This window comes from Acanthopagrus latus, chromosome 4 (genome assembly GCF_904848185.1).
Source record: "Acanthopagrus latus isolate v.2019 chromosome 4, fAcaLat1.1, whole genome shotgun sequence".
NCBI lineage: Eukaryota > Metazoa > Chordata > Actinopteri > Spariformes > Sparidae > Acanthopagrus > Acanthopagrus latus.
Window position 1 is genome coordinate 17,138,931 of NC_051042.1, and position 20,175 is coordinate 17,159,105.

The 20,175-nt window shown below is 39.5% G+C and overlaps 2 protein-coding genes across 3 annotated transcripts; both read left to right on the forward strand.

Moving 5' to 3' along the window:
* Positions 1-719: 719 nt before the first annotated feature.
* On the forward strand, positions 720-10,325 carry cul4a (cullin 4A). Of its 2 annotated transcripts, XM_037096197.1 has the most exons (21): positions 720-824; positions 1,233-1,400; positions 2,532-2,647; positions 3,049-3,152; positions 4,036-4,105; positions 4,187-4,260; positions 4,346-4,508; positions 4,600-4,689; positions 4,798-4,880; positions 5,406-5,473; positions 5,948-6,066; positions 6,165-6,357; positions 6,533-6,637; positions 7,560-7,670; positions 7,933-8,018; positions 8,176-8,283; positions 8,459-8,572; positions 8,656-8,761; positions 8,849-9,021; positions 9,159-9,311; positions 9,419-10,325. In XM_037096197.1, exons 1-21 carry the CDS (start codon positions 794-796, stop codon positions 9,512-9,514), a joined length of 2,331 nt encoding a protein of 776 aa, XP_036952092.1. In that variant the 5' UTR covers positions 720-793; the 3' UTR covers positions 9,515-10,325. The 2 variants fall into 2 exon arrangements, with proteins under 2 accessions (XP_036952092.1, XP_036952093.1); XM_037096198.1 differs by having other exon boundaries at positions 746-1,400.
* Positions 10,326-11,937: 1,612 nt separating this feature from the next.
* lamp1a (lysosomal associated membrane protein 1a) lies at positions 11,938-20,010 on the forward strand. The gene is made up of 9 exons (XM_037095193.1): positions 11,938-12,508; positions 16,260-16,366; positions 16,468-16,687; positions 16,905-17,066; positions 17,160-17,371; positions 17,473-17,598; positions 17,687-17,753; positions 17,839-18,006; positions 18,955-20,010. The coding sequence occupies exons 1-9, from the start codon at positions 12,454-12,456 to the stop codon at positions 19,092-19,094; spliced, it is 1,257 nt and encodes a 418-aa protein (XP_036951088.1). The 5' UTR covers positions 11,938-12,453; the 3' UTR covers positions 19,095-20,010.
* Positions 20,011-20,175: the final 165 nt, after the last annotated feature.

The following is a 20,175-nucleotide window of genomic DNA, read 5'->3' on the forward strand; positions in this document are numbered from 1 at the left end:
CAAAACATAAAAATGTTAATTATTGGCTTATCTTACCGGTATCGGCTATCAGTGCAAAAAAGTCAATATCTTGCGTTCCTACTGTGAAGTCATCTTTTTTATTCCTTTGAGTCTTTCTATTCCTTTATCCGCTTCATTGTTATTAATCTGTCTTTGTATTTGTATCTAATTCCTCTTAATGTGATGTTGTACTTTTATCATCCTTATATAGATTTAATTTTTGTTCATTGTGTTTAATTGTTTTAATGTGATTTTGTGTTTAATTTCTTCTTTTTGCCTTGATACTTATTCTTTTAACATCTCCTTAGTCTGGACATGTCTCTGTTTGACTTGACTGTTTGGCTTTTTTATTCTGTTGTGTTGAGTGTCCTGCCTTTGCTCTGTCTGTGAAAGCACTTCCTAAACTCTTTTTTAATGTTACTATGTAAATTAAATTATTGTTGTCGTTGTTGTTGTTGTTGTGCATGTTGGCTCACTGGATTAGTTTACTGGGACACTACATGGAACTGAACCACTGCTACTGTGGTTGCATTTCACATTGCTGCTACTGTAGAATAATCGATGTGAATGTGATTTGTAAGTATGAATTAGTAATAAAATACAGTGGGGGGGATCTGGTCCTCAAAAAAAAAAACAAAAAAAAAAACAGCGTTTCTTAATGTATATATGAAATAACTGTAGCTGACAGTAAAAGTCCAAGCTGCCGCTGAACGCATCTCGGTCGGTTTTCACCCAGGATGCACCTGTCCAACTGAACTGTCTGAGAAAAGCCATTTTGTTGTGCTAGCTAGCTATGTGGGCAAAGACAGCCAGCAATAATATAGGTCTGTTATATCAACGCTAACTATGTCTCTTTTACGTGTTTGCCTACTTTCGAATATAATAATTGAACTAGTGAAAATCTATAAGTAGCTTGGTCTATAATGGCGTGGACTAGCCCGTACAGCTAAAGCTAAAGTGTTGAGGAGAAGACGAACTGGTAGCTGAAGTGTGCTGCAGTTTCAGATATCACACTGTTAGCTAGCTATCTGTTTACTTAGCAGACGCTAGTTATGTTTACTGATTGATTAATCTGTTAGTGTTTGTGTGTAAATGTGTTTTAAATACATTGCGACGGTCTGCGCTGCCAACCAAAGACAACTGGTACAACCAAGAGGCTGTGTCGCTGACAGTGAATAAACAGGCTACTGAACAATCCAACACTAACTTAGCAAAACACTTGAACCATACAGCGTTAAGCCAAAGCGCTAATCTGATAATGGCAGAGGACACTCGACAGGACAAGAGAGCCAGCTTCTCTGCCATAACGGAGCACAACCCCAACGGGATGGCCAGGACCTCTGCTGTGGCCTCAAGCAAATCCGGCGCTTCAAAGAAATTAGTGATCAAAAATTTCAAAGGTATTGTGACTGATCGTTTTCCCCCCTTTCGATATCTGCAGCACCATAAATCGCATCGATTTGTCTTGATACGAAAGTTGTCTGTCTCTGGTTTGTGCACGTGTTTTGATTGCAAATCTGAAGTATAATATGCTTCACGATGCTTCACCTCTCACCACTCTGATTGTCCCATCAAAGTATGATTGCACACTCAAACACATTAAAGAAAACGGATACTGATTACTACTTTCATTGAAAAAAAGTTGCATACTACACAAGTTTAAACCAAAAATATGAACTTCGCATGTTTGCATTTCTTTCACTTGTCAACTTGTGGTTGAGTTTCATTATTTTTTTAAATGTTAGAGAGATACAAAATTAAAGCATCATCAAAATCATCAGTGTGAAAGCAATAAAGATAATGAATACATTTATCGGTTATAACATACAGGAGATAAGATGTTTACATTAATGGACTTCAAACTTGAAATAAATGTGAGGCATATTTTGTTGTATGAAGTCGTTTTAATGTAAATATGGCTCCATATTGTTGTTAAAAAACAATATTTCTATTATTTTAGACAGATACTGTAATTGTGTTCTCTGTTCGTGAGTATGATCATTTTTTTGCATACAATTTTTAATTTCACAAGATTCCTAGGCCAGTACATTGCTTTGAGGTCTTTCATTTTAGATATTGCACTTGGCCATATTATGATTTTGATTCAAAATTCAAAAGACTGAAATTCAGGATCTGTACCCACAAATGGTTTCTGCATTTTACTCCATGAAGAACATGTATTTATTTGCTTTTCTTACCTGTGGGTCCAAAGTGTGTGGTGTTATATGCGCTCCGAAGTTTACTGTCGGATATCCCAGTATTGACCATGGAAACCCACATTACTTAATGTAAATGTGCATATTTAACCAATATACTGTTTATTCAATGTTGCCCATTGTGTTAATGTAGGAACATTGTTGAAGAATTAATATTTGGCAGAGGCCTGATGGTTAACAAATGTGCAACATATGTTTGTGGTAAACATGTCAAAATATGTTCTCTTGCAGTGCCAATGTTGTTTTCACTTGCATTAGTGACTATGTTAGCTTGCTTAACTATAAATTAACACTGTTGCCATCTTTTTCTAACAGATAGGCCAAAACTAGCTGAGAACTACACTGAGGACACTTGGCTGAAGCTACGAGATGCGGTGGGTGCCATCCAGAACAGCACCTCTATCAAGTACAACCTGGAAGAGCTCTATCAGGTTTGCAGTTCTGTTGTTTAAACATGTTTCAGTGCAAAACAATTCAACATGACTTAATATATTCTGTTCTTTCAGTGGATCATACAATACAGGGTTGAAGTTGCTAATGGTTCATTTTACAGATTTGTGACTTTAGATAATACAATTATTTCTACATTTGCTTCTGATCTATGGGTGTACGTTAACGTGAACATTGAGATGAAAAGTCTCAACTTCATTTCAACATAAAAGTAGATTTATACTGTGTAATATAGTGTGCAGTGCTCATAACAGTACAGTACTCTAAATCAGGAAACCATGTTATAAGAGTTCCCACTGTTTTTTGTGATTGAACATAATTGAAAAATGATCTCATGAGCTCTCGTTTCTCTTCCTTGTCTCTCTCCCTCTTTTTCTCAAAGGCGGTAGAGAACCTGTGTTCGTATAAAGTCTCCCCGACTCTGTACAAGCAGCTGCGGCAGGTCTGTGAAGATCATGTACAGGCCCAGATCTTCCAGTTTAGAGAATATCCTTTTTTGTGTACACCTACATCAAGCAAGTTTTGTGTCAGACATGTTGCAGTTGGGATAAATGGGATACATGTGAAGGTGTTCTAACATATTGAATTATGCTGCATTGTGAGAGTGAGGCTTCACTAAAAGTAAATATTTTACTTTGTAAAAAGAGTCTTTACTTGTACTGAACAAATTATTATTATTTTTATGATTTATTATTTAATCACAAGTAGCACAAAAGGATTACAACTATCAGTGTGTTGCACAATCTCGGCTGTGTTATGATAATTAAGTGAATCCTGATTCTTCATGGTTTGTTTTTAGTCTGCTGTTAAACACAACAAAAACATAACTAAACTCTGCTGACACAATTCAGATGTTGTTGCAGTCTTTTCTCACAAGGGGTCAACATATAACAAGTTTGGCAGTTATCCAATTATGGCAGTATTTTCAAATCCTTCACAAAATGGGGCTGCGGTTGGCAGAGTAAAGATGCTTGACATATTTTATGATTTAAAAAGCGACATCATAAGAAAACATCACGATTGCCATAATTTTGTCAAATTAAAGGAGATCCAATTATAGGACCTTTATTGAATCATATTTAATGTCCTCCTTTATAGCTACCGGTATCTTTTTTTTTACTTGCCGATCTGGAGTTTATGGATTTAAATTTAGAGAGTTATTCACTTTTTCTTTCAATAGGAACCTTTGCATGCTCAGGACACATTAGAATAGATGCAGTTGGTATCACACAAGTCTGACACTTAATCTTTTCGAGCTAAGAAGAAGAGAAACTACTGTGTGTTTGCATGCTGCCAAGCAACAGAGTACTGTCAAATATGGTTTAATGACACAAGTGAATTCATGATTTTTCCTTAACATAGAGCTCACAGAGTCTTTGGACAACCTTTCTTTCCTGAAACGAATGAATCGCTGCTGGCAGGACCACTGCAGGCAAACTGTAAGTCTGAGGTTTGAAAGATTTTACTTTTTTTTTTCTCTGCTAATAGGAAAGTTTAAATCTCGTATTTTCTCTTTATAGATAATGATCCGAAGTATCTTTCTCTTCCTGGATCGCACCTATGTGCTTCAGAACTCCCTACTCCCCTCTATCTGGTAAAACTATGGTTCATTTAAACTACTTTGTTTGAAAAGGTTTACTATTTGTGTAGGAGGCTGATGTTCTGTATATATGTTACAGGGACACTGGATTGGAGTTGTTTCGTACCCACATTGTGAGCGACAGCGGAGTTCAGAAGCGCACAGTAGATGGCATTTTGGAGCAAATCGAACTTGAACGTAATGGAGAGACAATAGACCGCAGTCTGCTCAGGAGTCTACTGGGCATGCTGTCAGATCTGCAGGTAGCTGATCGCCTGTTTACCACAGCAGTTCTGTAGAAGGAATAAACGCGTGTCTGTGTTTTAACATTCTGACAATCTAACTTTTGCTCAGGTTTACAGAGATTCCTTTGAGGAGAGGTTTTTGACTGAGACCAATCGGCTGTATGCAGCAGAAGGGCAGCGACTGATGCAGGAGAGAGATGTGAGTGAGACTATTAAAGGATGGTTTTATCATGCAGTCACAGTTATTCGTTCCCTGACAAACACATAATGCTGAGGATTATAAATGTGTGTATTTGTATGTGTCCAGGTGCCTGAGTACCTGCACCATGTGGCTCGTAGGTTGGAGGAGGAGAATGATCGGATCATGAGCTACCTCGACCAGAGCACTCAGTAATTTTCTTTTACATTTCATGTCATTTATTGTATACAAAATATACCTTATCCCTTAATTAATAACCTTAATAAAAGATAACACCTCATGTGCATACCAAACTTAAAAAAAAAAACAAGAATAAACAGAAATACAGAGCCGTTTATTTCTGATCTTTAAGGTCAGGTGCACCTGTTTTAAAGTGCAATTAAATACCTCACTGAACTTTGAGGAGTAAGTAAACAAAAAAATAGTACACATGCACAGAATGGTATATTTGCATGTATTTGTTTTATAGAGTGATATATAAACTGCCAAATCGTCTTTACTCTTGGCTCAGCAGATATAACCCAAGTTCTGATTTGCTTTCAAGATAATAACTGATTAACAACAAGACCTTAACTGGAATGTCATGAGTTGATTATCTGGAAAGGGTCTTTTGAGATCAAAGAGCAGACTTTAACTATGACAGACCACATATATGTCTAACTTTCTGATATATTTTCTTGTTTTTTTCCTCTTGTTTTCTTCTCATTACCTCACAGGAAACCACTTATTAGCTGTGTTGAGAAACAACTTCTAGGAGAACATATGACTGCGATACTACAAAAGGGTGAGTGTGTGTGAAATACTTCAATGAGCCCTTCACAGTAGCTTGTTAGTGGTGAAATAGACAACATTTGTGAAGCTTATTGTGTTAAATGTTTTTGAATGAACTATTGTAGAGGGTTTTTGATTCTACGCTATGATCATTTTTGAGGCTGCAGTTTGTGCTGTTATTAATTTGATTTGCAGTTCATTGTAAGGGGTTCCACGTTTGCTATGAGTCCTGTGCTGTTTGCTGCTTTAAATCTTAATCAAGCCTGTTTACTTAATTTGTTTCATAACTTGCCATGAACTGGTCTTGATTAAAATATACAAGAGCACAGTCCGTGACTAAAGCAAAACATCTTATTTTCCCTTTTTTGGACAACCATATCCATCCAGTCATTTTTTTGTGAATTTGGTTTAGTCGTAAACATGTAATTACAAAATGCAGTTTTTATTTGTTGATATATTAGATAATAGTGTAACATTTTTGTGGCAGGTCTGGGCACCCTGCTGGATGAGAATCGTGTGACTGAGCTGACCCTCCTCTACCTGCTGTTCAGCAAAGTGAAGGGAGGACTCCCCACACTCCTGCAGTTCTGGAGGGATTATATAAAGGTATACTCATAGCTCAACCAACATAGAACCATCAAGAACATTATCCCATGTCCTTGAGAAATGCGTGTATGTGTTACTGAAACTTTCCCTGGTTTCAGTCTTTCGGTGGAGAGATTGTCTGTACTCCAGAGAAAGACAAGGACATGGTGCAAGACCTGCTGGACTTCAAGGACAAGATGGACAATGTAGCACAGAGCTGCTTTGCACGGAATGAGGGATTCATCAACGCGATGAAGGAAGCCTTTGAGACCTTTATCAACAAAAGGCCCAACAAACCTGCTGAACTTATCGGTGAGTCTGGGAAAATAAATGACATGCCATGGTAGCCAGATGCTTTTTAAAGATTTCAAAATGTATAAAATGCAATCTTTGTACTCATTCATATTATATACAGTATATTGTTATTGTGGTATTTGGTTGTTCCAGCATGTGATAACAGCTTTCTTGGTTATTGCTTCCCACCCAGCTAAATATGTGGATTCAAAGCTAAGAGCAGGGAACAAAGAGGCTACAGAGGAGGAGCTGGAGAGAATCCTGGACAAGATAATGATTATCTTTCGCTTCATACACGGTCAGTTAAACGTCTGTGTGTCTCTGTGTGTGCTGTGCGCATATATGTCAAGTACATTTTATATGTCACCCAATATCACTGATTTAGTTAATTTAAGCAGATTTATAATATGTAGTTCACCGTTTAGGACACCCTCATTTCATACACCCTCGATTTGGATAAGTTAAAACTGTAAAGAGGACAAAAAGTGACTCATTTCGGACACCCAGAACATTATTGGTACTCATCTACTGAAGTAAGATGTCTGCACAGAGCCCAAAGGTTACAAAAAGACAACACACCCCAGCCACAGCCTGTGTTCACTCTGCTGCCTTGTGGCAACAGATACAGAAGCATCTGTTGCTGTACCACCAGAATACAAAGCAGCTTCTTTTCTACAGGTTGTAGGCTTGTGTACTTATCCTCAACACGACGCCATAAATAATCGAAGCACAAAGAGACGACAACATTAACCCTGATCCTTTAAAATATTAAAAAGAATACTGTTATGAATTGCTTTGAAACTTGTTCTACCTGATTGGGCAAGTGGTTCTGAAATCTAGTTGCTCAAAGGCAATTGTTATTTGCCTCTATACAAATAGTTGTATGTATTAGTGGTTATCAAATAACACTGATTAAAGTTAGTTGTCATTTTTAATCTAATTTGCCTTTCTCTCAAACCTGGGTGCAATACACGACACCGCTCAACTAAACTTGTGTGTTAAAAAAAAAGATACGATATTTCGTGCTACAGCTGATGAATGTCTTCACCTAATGCCCACTCAATACTGCGCATGGAATTAAATTATTTTTAGCACTTGCCAGATGGTTCAGTTGAGTTGCTAGATTTACCCCACCTGGCATTCTGCTTGCCTCTGGTAATCCTTATTGTTGAGCCCTGCACATTCTGATGACCACTTCTGACCTGTTTCTTCCCCTCCAGGAAAAGACGTGTTTGAAGCTTTTTATAAGAAGGACTTGGCCAAGCGTCTGCTGGTCGGCAAGAGTGCTTCTGTTGACGCTGAAAAGTCCATGCTCTCTAAGCTCAAACATGGTGAGTCATAGGTCTTACATGTTGAATTAGCAAACTGATATTAATCCCTATATCTACGTTGTAAAAGGAGGGCTCACAAGCAATTTATAGGATTGTAAACCCTAACCCACTTTACACCATCTCCCCTTTTATAGCACAATATCGAGAAGATCTTTGCATATTCTCTTCATAGCAGATAAAGCACAAACAAAGTCAGTCAGTGGTGCATTTGTGGTGTGAGAAGAAGTCAGTTGTGATATCTTGTGGTTTTGACTTCCTCCAGAATGCGGAGCAGCATTTACCAGCAAGCTAGAGGGGATGTTCAAGGACATGGAACTGTCCAAAGACATCATGATCCAGTTCAAACAGGTGCTTTCAGTTTCTGTGCACACAGACCCACTCAAAACCATACATGTGTAGCTTTAAAAGATTGAAGCCATGTTTACAAAGTGTGTATGCATTCCACTGTACTGTGACAGTGAATGCATTTAGCATGCATGATAAACATTATGATATTTCTACTCAGTATATACAGAACCAGAGTGAGCCGAGCAACATAGAACTCACTGTCAACATCCTCACTATGGGCTACTGGCCTTCATACACCCCCATGGAGGTCCATTTGCCCCCAGAGGTAAGCATTTTTATGTTTGGGTGCTGTTCATCAGACTATTTGGCATTCACTCTTACAAAAGACCTAGGTTCACTTTATGTTACTGTGTCATCATGGCAAGGTCATCATCTAATCCTTAACTTGCTCTGTTGAGGACAGTCTTTTTCACAAATCTCATCTCTTTATGTTTTGGTAGATGGTCAAACTCCAGGAGGTGTTTAAGCTGTTCTACCTGGGTAAGCACAGTGGGAGGAAGCTGCAGTGGCAGCCCACACTAGGCCACGCTGTACTAAAGGCAGAGTTTAAAGAGGTAAGGACATCCAAACAGAGCATAGATGAGATGGAGAGAGAGCGAGAATGAACTGCTTTTAAAATGACTATCGTGTCCTGCAGGGTAAGAAGGAGCTGCAGGTCTCTCTTTTCCAGACACTGGTGCTGCTGATGTTCAACGAAGGAGAGGAGTTCAGCATGGAGGAGATTCGCACTGCCACTGGCATAGGTAACACATGTCTTTAAATATGTAGCACAACTCTTCTGTTGTGTAAGAGGCACCTGCTGTATCACATTATCACTCTCTCCTGTGCAGAGGAGGGAGAGCTCAGGCGCACCCTGCAGTCACTGGCCTGCGGAAAAGCACGAGTCCTCAACAAGAATCCTCGAGGGAAAGACGTGGAGGATGGAGACCGTTTCAATTTCAACAATGATTTCAAACACAAACTGTTCCGCATCAAGATCAACCAGATCCAAATGAAGGAAACGGTAAAAACACTTAATATATGACACGCTCCTCCTCCTCCTCCTCCTTAATCAGGGCAGATTTTTAATTTGCCACCTATGCATGTTTTCCTGTGCAAAGGGAAGGTTCTCATCTGTTTTTGAAAAAAATGTCCATACAGGTAGAGGAGCAGGTCAGCACCACGGAGCGTGTGTTCCAAGACAGACAGTACCAGATTGATGCAGCTGTGGTGCGCATCATGAAGATGAGGAAGACCCTCAGTCACAACCTTCTGGTATCAGAGCTCTACAACCAGCTGAAGTTCCCTGTCAAGGTGGAAAATCTTAAGCTTCTCATCTTCTTTATTTCATTTTTTTCTTCCAACACACATGTATGCACAAGTAAAACTCCACATCACCTGACTTAATTTCCTCTCTGCAGCCGGGTGATCTGAAGAAGCGGATCGAATCGCTCATAGACAGAGATTACATGGAGCGTGACAAGGAGACTCCTAACCAGTACCACTATGTTGCCTGAAGGGGGTTCCGCTGTTGCTGCCATGCTTTCCTCACCGCAAGCGTACAGCTGGCACCCCAGTAACAGCATTACAGCCCCTCAGCCGCCCGACTCTCCTCTGGTGCCCGTTTTTCCCTCCATCCACAATCCGGGATGCAGCGTCCAGATCACACAGAGCTCCAGAGACGAGAGAGACTTGGCTGTACTGCTCCCACTCTGCGTTATCTTTAGTGGGATGGGGCTGGAGGGGAGTGGTCTGGGTTGTTGATGGGTGGTTTATGTGACTTACAGATTTGCTAATGCAAAACTCAAATGAAAATAACTAGCACTTTCCTCTGTTTTGGTTTTTTTTTCCTCGTCTGGAGTGGGATCTTTTTTTTCCTCATCATGTCAGTCTAAAATCACTTATTTTCTACTATAGTTGGTTTGTCTTGAGTTTTGTTTTCTTTGTTTTTTTGTTTTCTTTTTCCTTTGTTTGAGGGGCTGTCCTTATGAATGGCTGCATAAACTGCTGAGCGTAAACCTAATTGGCTGGTTGCTTGATTTGGCAGAGAAACAGCTGTTGAGGACAAGAAGAGACTTGAGAAAGAGACTTGTGAACAATGAAGTGGGCCAGAGGGGTTGGATCACACGTGTTTTGGGTCAGAGGGAGGGTTTATTGCTTGTGACACTGAAGCTAAATGACATGCAGGCAAGCCACTTGGGTATTTCTTTGGGTACCTTATATGTTTTGACCAAAATGTCCAATGTCATGTGCTGACGTTTTTGTAGATCAGATTGTATTCTATGTCAGAGTGAGAAAAGTGAACCTGAATAAATGGATATTTAATGATTCAGTGAATGATTTGTAGATAACCAACTAGTGGTAGTTTTTTTTCTTCTTCTTTTTTTTTTTTTTTAGCAGATCTAAGTCAAATCAAAAGCTACTTAACAATAGTGGAATAAGTTTAGTGTGTGTAAGTGAGTATCAAGGAGGAGTTCTGTCTTGTATGCAGCTGTGTGGTGTTCAGTTTAAGAGTTACAAAATCACTGTTGTCTGTTCTCTGTCCATACACTTTATTTTTAAGTATTTAAATGCATTTGGCTGTTTCCCAATAAATAACAGTCATCACTTTGAGTTAAAAAAAGCCCTTCAGGATTTTAGTCAATCTCAAGTTACTGTAAGATGGAACAGAAAATGAAAGCCAGTTTCTTGATACTTTCATTATCACAGTGCGGAAAGTACAGCTTTTGTCTGATTAACAAACTGATCATTCACTAGTGTCAGCAGGAGCTAGCTGTCTGACATGATAGTCTAATTTTAAGACAAGAAAACAGTGTGTCTTTTGTTAAAAAGAACTATGAACTATGCAGCGGGAATGTGGCAGTGTCCTGGTAAGTGTTGGACAGCAGCATTAAAGCAGCCTCTGCGTTCCTTCTAGGGTTTTGCACACCCTCGTGAATTGATGAAGGTGTCAGCTGACTTAACCATAACTTTACAAGCCTGCACAGCACTCTGTGTGTGTGTGTGTGTGTGTGTGTGTGTGTGTGTGTGTATGTGGTTTCATGTGGTTTCATGTGCTACCTTATAGTAAACCATAAGCCCCAGACATTTCAGGCTCAACCATATAGACCTTTTTACATGCCATTTATTTAAATAATATCAGGAATGCTGCGTTCAAGTCCAACTAAATTTTTGCAATCACTATTTTACAAGCCACATACTGTATTTAGAATGCTATGCTTGATATTTATTATGATTATGGTGAATTTAAAGAGGAGATGGCAAACATACTAACTGAAGACAACAGTGTATCCCTGCAACTGATATGGTGGTTTGTTTGTTTTGTTTGTTTTTCCTCCTAGCTCACTACATTTGATTTCAGAATCTGCTTTGTTGGCCAAGTAGGTGGACTTATGCACCACATTTAAAGAATAAGGATGGTGAATAGGACAGGAATGAAGTACTGTATGAAATGTAGTTGCAATGTGGTTTCTTTGCAGATTCAGATCGTTTGGTGTTCTTTCAATTGTGAGCGAGAGGAGACTGCATCTGAGCGAAGAAGCACATTTAATCAGTTTATTTTCTCGGCAATCTGACAGAAAAATCACAGATAATGATAATCGGAAAATAAAGACCCATTATTGGCCTGCTAATCGTCCGGGGGTGCTAATCGGTCTACCCTTTGTACAAGTTCTGCAAATAAGCAATGCAGAATACTGGATGCATTATTTATTGACATGTCATTTATTACATTCAATAACTTGTAATGAATTAACTTGACATATTTCCCCTACTGTGAGTTCCTCGAAAAAACTGTCATTACACTATAAACTCCTGGAACCGCACTATTTTTCTAAGTAGGTGTCTCTACACCCTGTTGGTGTCACCTACCCGACACTATGCGCAGTTACGCAAGTCTGCAACAAGCCACATTTATCCACACGCATTTTTCTTTACGCAGATACACAGGGTAGACGTGCTGCCCGTTTCTCCGCCGTGTGTGTGTGTTATTGCCATTTTGTTTCGTCCTGTGCGGAGAGTCGGCGAGTGTCGGCCCTGAATAGAAAGCCCGGTCCTCACGAAACACAGAGGGGGCGGTCTCACGTGACCGGGCGGCTCTAAATGCTACCAGTTCACATGACGGGACATGGCTCGTTCAGTCACTGAGGCTCCGGCTGATATCTAAACGCGTCTATGGATCGTTTCTACTAGCAGGGTGTGCTTCAGGACACGGTAATAAAGGCTTTGAGAGCAGAGGAACGTCATCGTCATCAACAACAACAACAACAGCAGCAGCAGCAGCGTCGCGTCACGTTAAGCCAACTGTCCGTGAATCCCGTCAAGCCAAGTGCGCTCGGCGGCAGTGCGTCGTGTTGACCCACCTGCGCCCGCAGCCCCCTCTCTCTGGGCGCCTTTTCTTCTCCTCTACAGGGACTGAGAAGTGAAGTGTGCTCCGTGGTGTCACTCGAGCCGAAGGATGAAACTCTCTCACGCGTTGGCAGCGCTCATCATCGCCTGGTTTGCGGTTTTCGGTGAGTATTGTTCGGGTTACCGTCTGACCGAGCGTCACGAAGCCGACCGTTGGGTCCGCTGCGGTGTCGGTGTTAGCTTCACTGACGGAGTTCAGCCGGAACAAGTAACGCTAGCTCAAAAATATCATTCACTTACATTATATCTTTGACTGTGGCAAGTTTGATATCTGGGTGTGACCTGGTGTTCGGACGGAACAGATTTTATTTTATATTTATGTCACCCTCGACAATGTGTGACATTTTAAATAACAGTCTGTACATGTACTCGAGACAATAATCTGTAAACAAGCTAGCAGTTAGCTAGGTAATTTAATTTAGATGGAAATAATGCGTCAGATATATATTATTTGTGTTACACATAACCTACATAATACACATAACCTACATAATATGCAGCGATGGACTGTAACTAAGTACATTTACTCAAATACTGTGCTGAATTACAATTTTGAGGTACTTGTTCTTTACTTGAGTATTTTCATTCTCTGGCACTTTATACTTCCACAGCATTACCTTTTGGAGGCAAATATAAGACTTTTTACTCACTGAATACATTTGGTAACTTTAGTTACTAGTAACTTATCAGATTACTTGCTGCATCAGAGCCACATGAGTGCAATCCTTGAACTAACATTTACAGTATTCAGGATTTTAGAACTGATAACTGGCTAGGCCGTTAATCGATGGACCCATGATATATGCATATGAAAACATATATATATATATATATATATATATATATATATATATATATATATATATACACACACACAAAAATATACACACATATACATACATATATATATATATATAAATATATATATATATATATATATATATATATATATATAAAATGCATTCTTACTTTTACATTTAATGTCAGATATTCTAACTATACTTTAGCTAGATATCTTACTTTTACTGATGTCCCTTAACTAAATACATTTACTCAAGCAATATGCAATTTTGACCTACCTGTACTTTATTTGAGCATTTCCATTTTCTGCTGCTTTATACTTACCATACTGTACTTATCGATGCATTGTACAACTGCATCTGAGTCAAAGTAGTGAATTTTTTGAAAAAAGAATTAATCAGATTAGATTGGATCAGGTAAAAAAAAAAACACTATGATACTATGATATGTTGGATCCATAGTATTCAGTTAACACATACATATTAATATATGTAGCCTTTAATTTTACCATTACTTGTACCTTTGATATTTAAGTAAATTAGATGTCAGATACTTTAAGACTTGTACTCAAGCACTATTCACATGTGACTTTTTACTTTTTTTTATTATTTCACGTTATACTTTCACTTTGGTATGACTTTTTACAACACTGATAAAATGTGACACACATACACACAGGCATATGTGTAATGCATTAACCCAAGTACAGTGTAGTTTCATTTTATGTATAACTAACTGTTAAATAAGATAGTTATGCTATTGTTAGAGGAGGTCTTCAACATCTTAAACCACCTGCTTAAGATGTAAAAATTAGTTACATATTAATTTGTGTTCTGAGTATGAATGTAATTAAGAGATAATCCAGATAATATAATCCAAAGATCAGCTGTCCTCAGACAACAACTAACTTGTCATGTCAAAACAGACCAGAGTTACCGGAAAAGACCTCGGACATCATTCTATTCTCTTCTAATGTAACACCCAGGTTTTGTTAATGTTGTGGGCCAGCAGATTGGCCTCATTGTTGTGTCGTCTGAGAGCTTCACGTGACCGCTATGATGGCTTTGTGTTGCACACAGCCCATTAGAGGCCTACTGACAGTGTTAGTTTCTAACCAGTGTAATCACCCTGAACACACGGTTCCTGGCTGCTGATGCAGGAAACCAGGCCAAGACAGCTAAAGCTGAGCAGTTGCTGTATGTATTTCTGCACCTCTCACTGCCCATTCTAAAATGTATACATTAAGTATTGTAGTTGTTTTTAAGTAAGCACCAACTTCTGAACTGAAGACCGCATGTGACCGTGGGGTTTCCATCCTGCTGCACCAGCATTTCCTCGCAACACAGGGACACTTTTCTGTTTTGATTTTCTCTTCACACAAACCATTTAAAACGCTGCTGTTTGAAGCTTGATACTTTGTACACACTGCTGCTTTTACTGCCCGATCAGATTGCAGTGTTGTGTAAACCGTGTTCAGTGTTCACTGTTCGTTTACTGAGTGAACAGAGAGGTCACATTGGGGTCAAGTTTCAGGCAAACCAGCAGGGAGGGTTTTGATATATATCGACAAGACTGAAGCAGAGCTCTTTTTCTATTAAGATCAGTAGATTATATTTATGGAGAAAGCTCAAAATGACAGACAGGGAAGTGAAATGAATCTGAAAGACAGAAGAGCTCAATCAGTCAGTTGTGTTGTAAGCGAGTTATGAAATTAGTTCTTGTGAGACAACACCCCTAACCTTAAATAAATCTGTCTGCAATGTAAGCTGTTCACCTACTACTATTTGAAGAATCTTTCCAAGCCCAAAAATCCCTCTCTGCAGTAAAAAAATGAGTGTGGCAAGTGAATTTTTAAACCTGCCAGCATTGGTGGCTTGATTAGTCATTTGAATTGATAAGTCCTTTATTACGCAAGTCTGACCAGGCAGAATAAAGAAGTAAAACACAATCTGTAAAGTAAACAAGAAACCGTGTCCGTGCTGTATCAAAGAGTAATAGTTGCAGTCATGCAACGGTCACATTTTAGCCTCATCCCCTTTGTGGACATTCTGGAAAGTGTGAATCAAGTGGTGAAACTCCTGTATTGTGTTAAAGTATTACAAATGGGTGCATTAGTTTTATTAAGGATTTGAGTTTGTCGGGTTGAGTAGTACACAAGTCCTGAAAAGCCACTATAGTCCACACTTGGACGTGCCACAGTGAGTTTGCAGTTTCCAGGTAATAAAAGTATTAATAGCATACAATGTCAGTGTGGAAGTTGCCAGGTCGGCTGAGTTGGTAAATATTGCTCGGTAATTCTGTTCATAGAAGACAAAGTGGCACCATGTTCATTTACACCATGTACAAGTCTGGAGTTGAGCTGCAGCTCTAAAAGTTTAGCAGTTCTGTCAGAAAATGCCTTATCACTTTTAGCTGTCTACAGACCTCTGGTGGTGACTTGTGTGAACTGCTTTATTGTGAATGTAGGACATGGCATCATGTAACCCTGCTGATGTTGTAATAATCATTGCTGTTATCATTTGTGCTCATTTTATAGCTGTTATCTAACCAGGCCAGTGAAATACAAACCAGAAGACCCAGAAATGAATTCCTAATACTCATACAATAATACGTAACACTCAGTATTCTAATGTCTTGGGCTGCAACTAACAATTATTCTCATTGTTGATCAATCTTGTCAATTGTCTACATGATTAAGTAATCAGTTGTTTGGTCTACAAAAAGTCAGGGAAATGATGAAAAATGTCAGTCAGTGCTTCCAAAATTGTGTGAAGCTAATAAAGGAGTTGTTGAATACAGTAAAAGTTTGTATTCTTATCGAGTAGCACTTATCGATTAATATTTGCAGCACTCCTAATATCAAAACAGTAAAGTTTGTTTCACAAAGCATTTGATTTGTTTATCAGCAAACTGAGCTGTATTCGCAGTCTAACTCATCATCAGGTCACAAATGTGCGGAATAATCTGTTAAGCATTCAACACTTATAGGGTATTTTTTAAGGAAAATTTCAGTTCATATTACATTTGTTTTTAAGATGATGTTCTCCTCTACAGGTCGCATTCAGGCCGTTACCCTTGAGGTGAACCAGGGGAACTCCACCTGCATTAAGGCTGAGCTGACTGCATCATTCTCCATCACATACAACACCTCCAACAGCACAGTATGGACAATGACAACCACAATTTGTTTTCCATTGCTGAAACCAATCCTATTGATTTTATATCCTCATGAACACCAGCTATATCCTTTGTCTCTCCTCAGAGAACAGTGCAGGTCTCTCTTCCTGACTCCGCCACCGTCGATGCAGGCAGCAGTTCATGCGGCACAGACGGAAACGCACCATGGCTGGTGGCGGTGTTCGGACCTGGCCATGCACTGGGGCTGAGCTTTTCAACCAATGGGAGTCTGTATAGTGTCGCAAACCTGTCGCTGCAGTACAACCTCAGTGACACTTCTATCTTCCCTGAGGCCAACAGCTCCGGTGAGAGCAAATTCAGAAACAAACTCTACCGTGAAGTACAGATTGGGTTTGGTGTCAAGCTTGTATAGGCCAAAAAATTCACACCAGAGCAAATTAGATATAGTGGAAAAGATGTCCACTAAATTGTGAATAAATAACTAATGGAGTCAGATTCCACAGGTACTATATTATAGACTTGCTGTATAACTGATCTGTTGTATGTTTGATTTTGTCCTAGATGTGGTCACTGTGGTGTCATCATCAGTTGGTATCTGGGCCCCAATCAACACAACATACCGCTGTTTGAGCCCCGCCACTTTTGGAGTTGGCGGAGTAACGGTCACTTTCTCTAACATGAGGCTGGAGGCATATATGCCAGGAAATGACCTGAGTCCAACAGGTATGACACTGATTTGTTCCAGAGCTGGTGGGTGTTTAGTGGTCCTTCTGCACCTGCTGATTACATATTTCTTTATGTTTCCTCTTGTCACAGAAAGTGTATGTATGGCAGATCAGGCCAGTACTACAGCTCCCCCCACCACCACCACTACCAGTGCTACAACGACCGTAACTCCTGCACCGACCCCTCCAGGCACACCTGAACGGGGCATGTACTCTGTGAACAACACCAACGGCACGGCGTGTCTCCTGGCCCAAATGGGATTGCAGCTCAATGTCTCCTATTTTTCTCAATCTCAGAATAAGGTAGAAGAGGAAAATTCGTAGGAAAACAATTTAGTCCAAACTTTAATTTTAGTCCAAACTTCAACCATACCAATTATATCTGTTTTGTTTTTTTTGGCCAGACTGTCCAAGAATTAGTTAACGTGACTCCGAATCTGACAAGTTCATCAGGATCATGTGAAGCCAGCAGTGCTACCTTGATTTTGACAGAGGGGCGAACCACCACGCTCAACTTCACATTCACTCTGGTAAGATCGTCCCTCCTCTTTCTTGAATTAAGGTACATGGTCACTTTTTTTTGGTTTGTTCGTTCAACCCATTTGCTCCCATCCACAGAACTCCACGAGCAACAAGTACCACCTGAGTGCACTGACTCTGCTTGCTAATTGGTCTGATATGACCGGTAAGTCATTTCTCACAAGCAACATGTATTTTATCAGCTCTGATTTACTTACAGCAAAGAATTAATAGCCAGTATCTCTCCATAGCTCCTCTTTCAGCTAGCAACACCAGTCTCAACTACCTGCGGAGTACGAAGGGACGCTCCTACATGTGCAACACAGAGCAAACTCTGGCTGTGGTACCGAACTTCTCCCTCAACACATTCAGACTGCAGGTCCAGCCCTTCGAGGTCACCACCAACCAGTTTGCTACAGGTACAAAGTGTCTCTTTTGTCTTTCATGCTGTTATCCCAAGTTTTTAAGTCTGAAGTAGGAGTAGGTAGCACTCTACTGCATAGGAGAGATAGGAGATGACACTTAACCCTTTAAGCCCCAAGCCAATTTTCTAGGGTTAGGGTTAAAAACTTAACCCTAAAAAATTTAAAAATTGGAGGACCTTGGGGTTTAAAGGGCGAATTGCCACATCACAAATGCTACAGTAGACTAATGAGGTTAACAGTTTTCATGAAGTTTCACATTTTGGGGAATATGCTTTTTCAGAGAGTTAGATAAAAGTAAGGTTATGTACAAAAGTTGATAAACAAGATAGATGTTTTTAACAAGGGAGCTTCAGAGAGCCTGATAAGCCTATTTGTTAACTTCAGAGAGATGTTTGCTTCCTGTTCCCTTTGTTTTAAGTCTTGACGCTAAGGTACACTTATCAACTGCTGGCTGTAACATCATATTTAGGAGGCACCCATGAGAGTGGTATCAATTTTCTCATGTAATGCTCTGCAAGAAAGTTAATTAGCACACTTCCCAAAAAAAATCACTTTTTCTTTTAAATGAAAATTCTTAAAAAACATGTTGAATTGCACTAAGCTCAGCCATACTATTATTTATGGGCGTATTTGTGGCTCAGGATGTTTATCACCACTTAGGAGGCTATAATTAGCTCTGTTGTTTCTCAAACCGAGCCATCAGAGAAACAAGTTCAGATGTGGGCAGAGATTCAGTTGTCTTGAACAAGGTTCGCACAAGGGTTCAGAATCAGTAATCCGTCTGTTCCAGCACTGTCTATCTAATGGATTATGACTGCATCAAGCCCGATCATAATGCAAAGTAAGCTGCTGCACATAAATTACGTTTCTAGATACAAAATTCTCCAATAGAAATTAACCTCTCCCCTTCTGTGTTTGCCCTTATTTTCACTCTGTCTCCAGCGGAGGAGTGTCAGATGGACCAAGACCAGATGCTCATCCCCATCATTGTTGGAGCAGCTCTTGCCGGCCTGGTACTGATTGTCCTCATTGCCTATCTAATAGGCAGGAAGAGGAGCCATGCTGGTTACCAGACAATTTGATCGAATGCTTCATTTAACTTAAACCTGACAGACTGAATGATGGAAAGATGAGCCCAAGTGTGTGAGTGAGCGTTTAATAAGACTGTGGACATGAGCAGCTGTTGCTCTGAGGTGACTGCATGTTTTGTATATCCTGTGTGACCTCCTGGATATTTTCTTTTCTTTTCACTTCCTCTGTGAGATGATGATGATGACGAGAAGCCAAAGACCTGCTAAATTTAGATGGTGTGCATATTTTTGAAGCCCAAGAAGACTTCAAGAGAGTCTTCAAATAATCAAGGATGGAGGCATTTTGAATTTGCTGCTGCAAGTTCACCGTCAGCTGTCTATTGTTTCATTATGATCTAGGAATTGGATGGACTTGCTTGAACTGCTGTTTGTTGTTTTTAGCTGTGTAATTATTTAATATCCCATGCAAGGAAAAATTTAGAGGGAGAGTCGAATGAAATGTACGACGGAGATAATTTTTAAAAAGTTCCAATGGCTTGTTTACTAACATTTTTGAAGCGTCATGAGCATCAGATAATCCCAGTGACGTTAAGAAAAGGGAAAGCTCTGAATGTGTGTCTTTTCCCAGCATATACCTTCATAGTGGAGACTGACAAAAAAAACAGAATCGACCCAATAATTCACTGAGGCATAACTAATTAACTGCAGTGTTGTAATTGTGATGATAGAAACAGGGAATAGTTGCTTTGTGTAAACAGTGTGTCCAGCCAAACATTACAAACAGAACCTTACATTACAAGTGAACAGGTGAATGGGTTCATTTTCTATTTGTGCTTTCTCCCACTCTCCCCTTGAAGAAATGTTAATAAGAACCGTGGTGATTTGATCTTTTATTTTTGTAGAAAATGGTTTGATCTCGTTTTCTATTACGCATCTTTCTGAAAGTTAATAAACATCTTAAAATCAAGCACCATTTTTTTTTTTGGTTTGTTTGTCGTAGCTTAATGCTTTGTTTCAACTTGTTTTGCACTAACACAGCTGTTTACTCTGAGCTATTCAACCAGGTGGGCGTTAACGCTAAATAGCTGGAGCTGGGATGCACGCCAAGGTTATTTTTGCCAGTTCTATGACA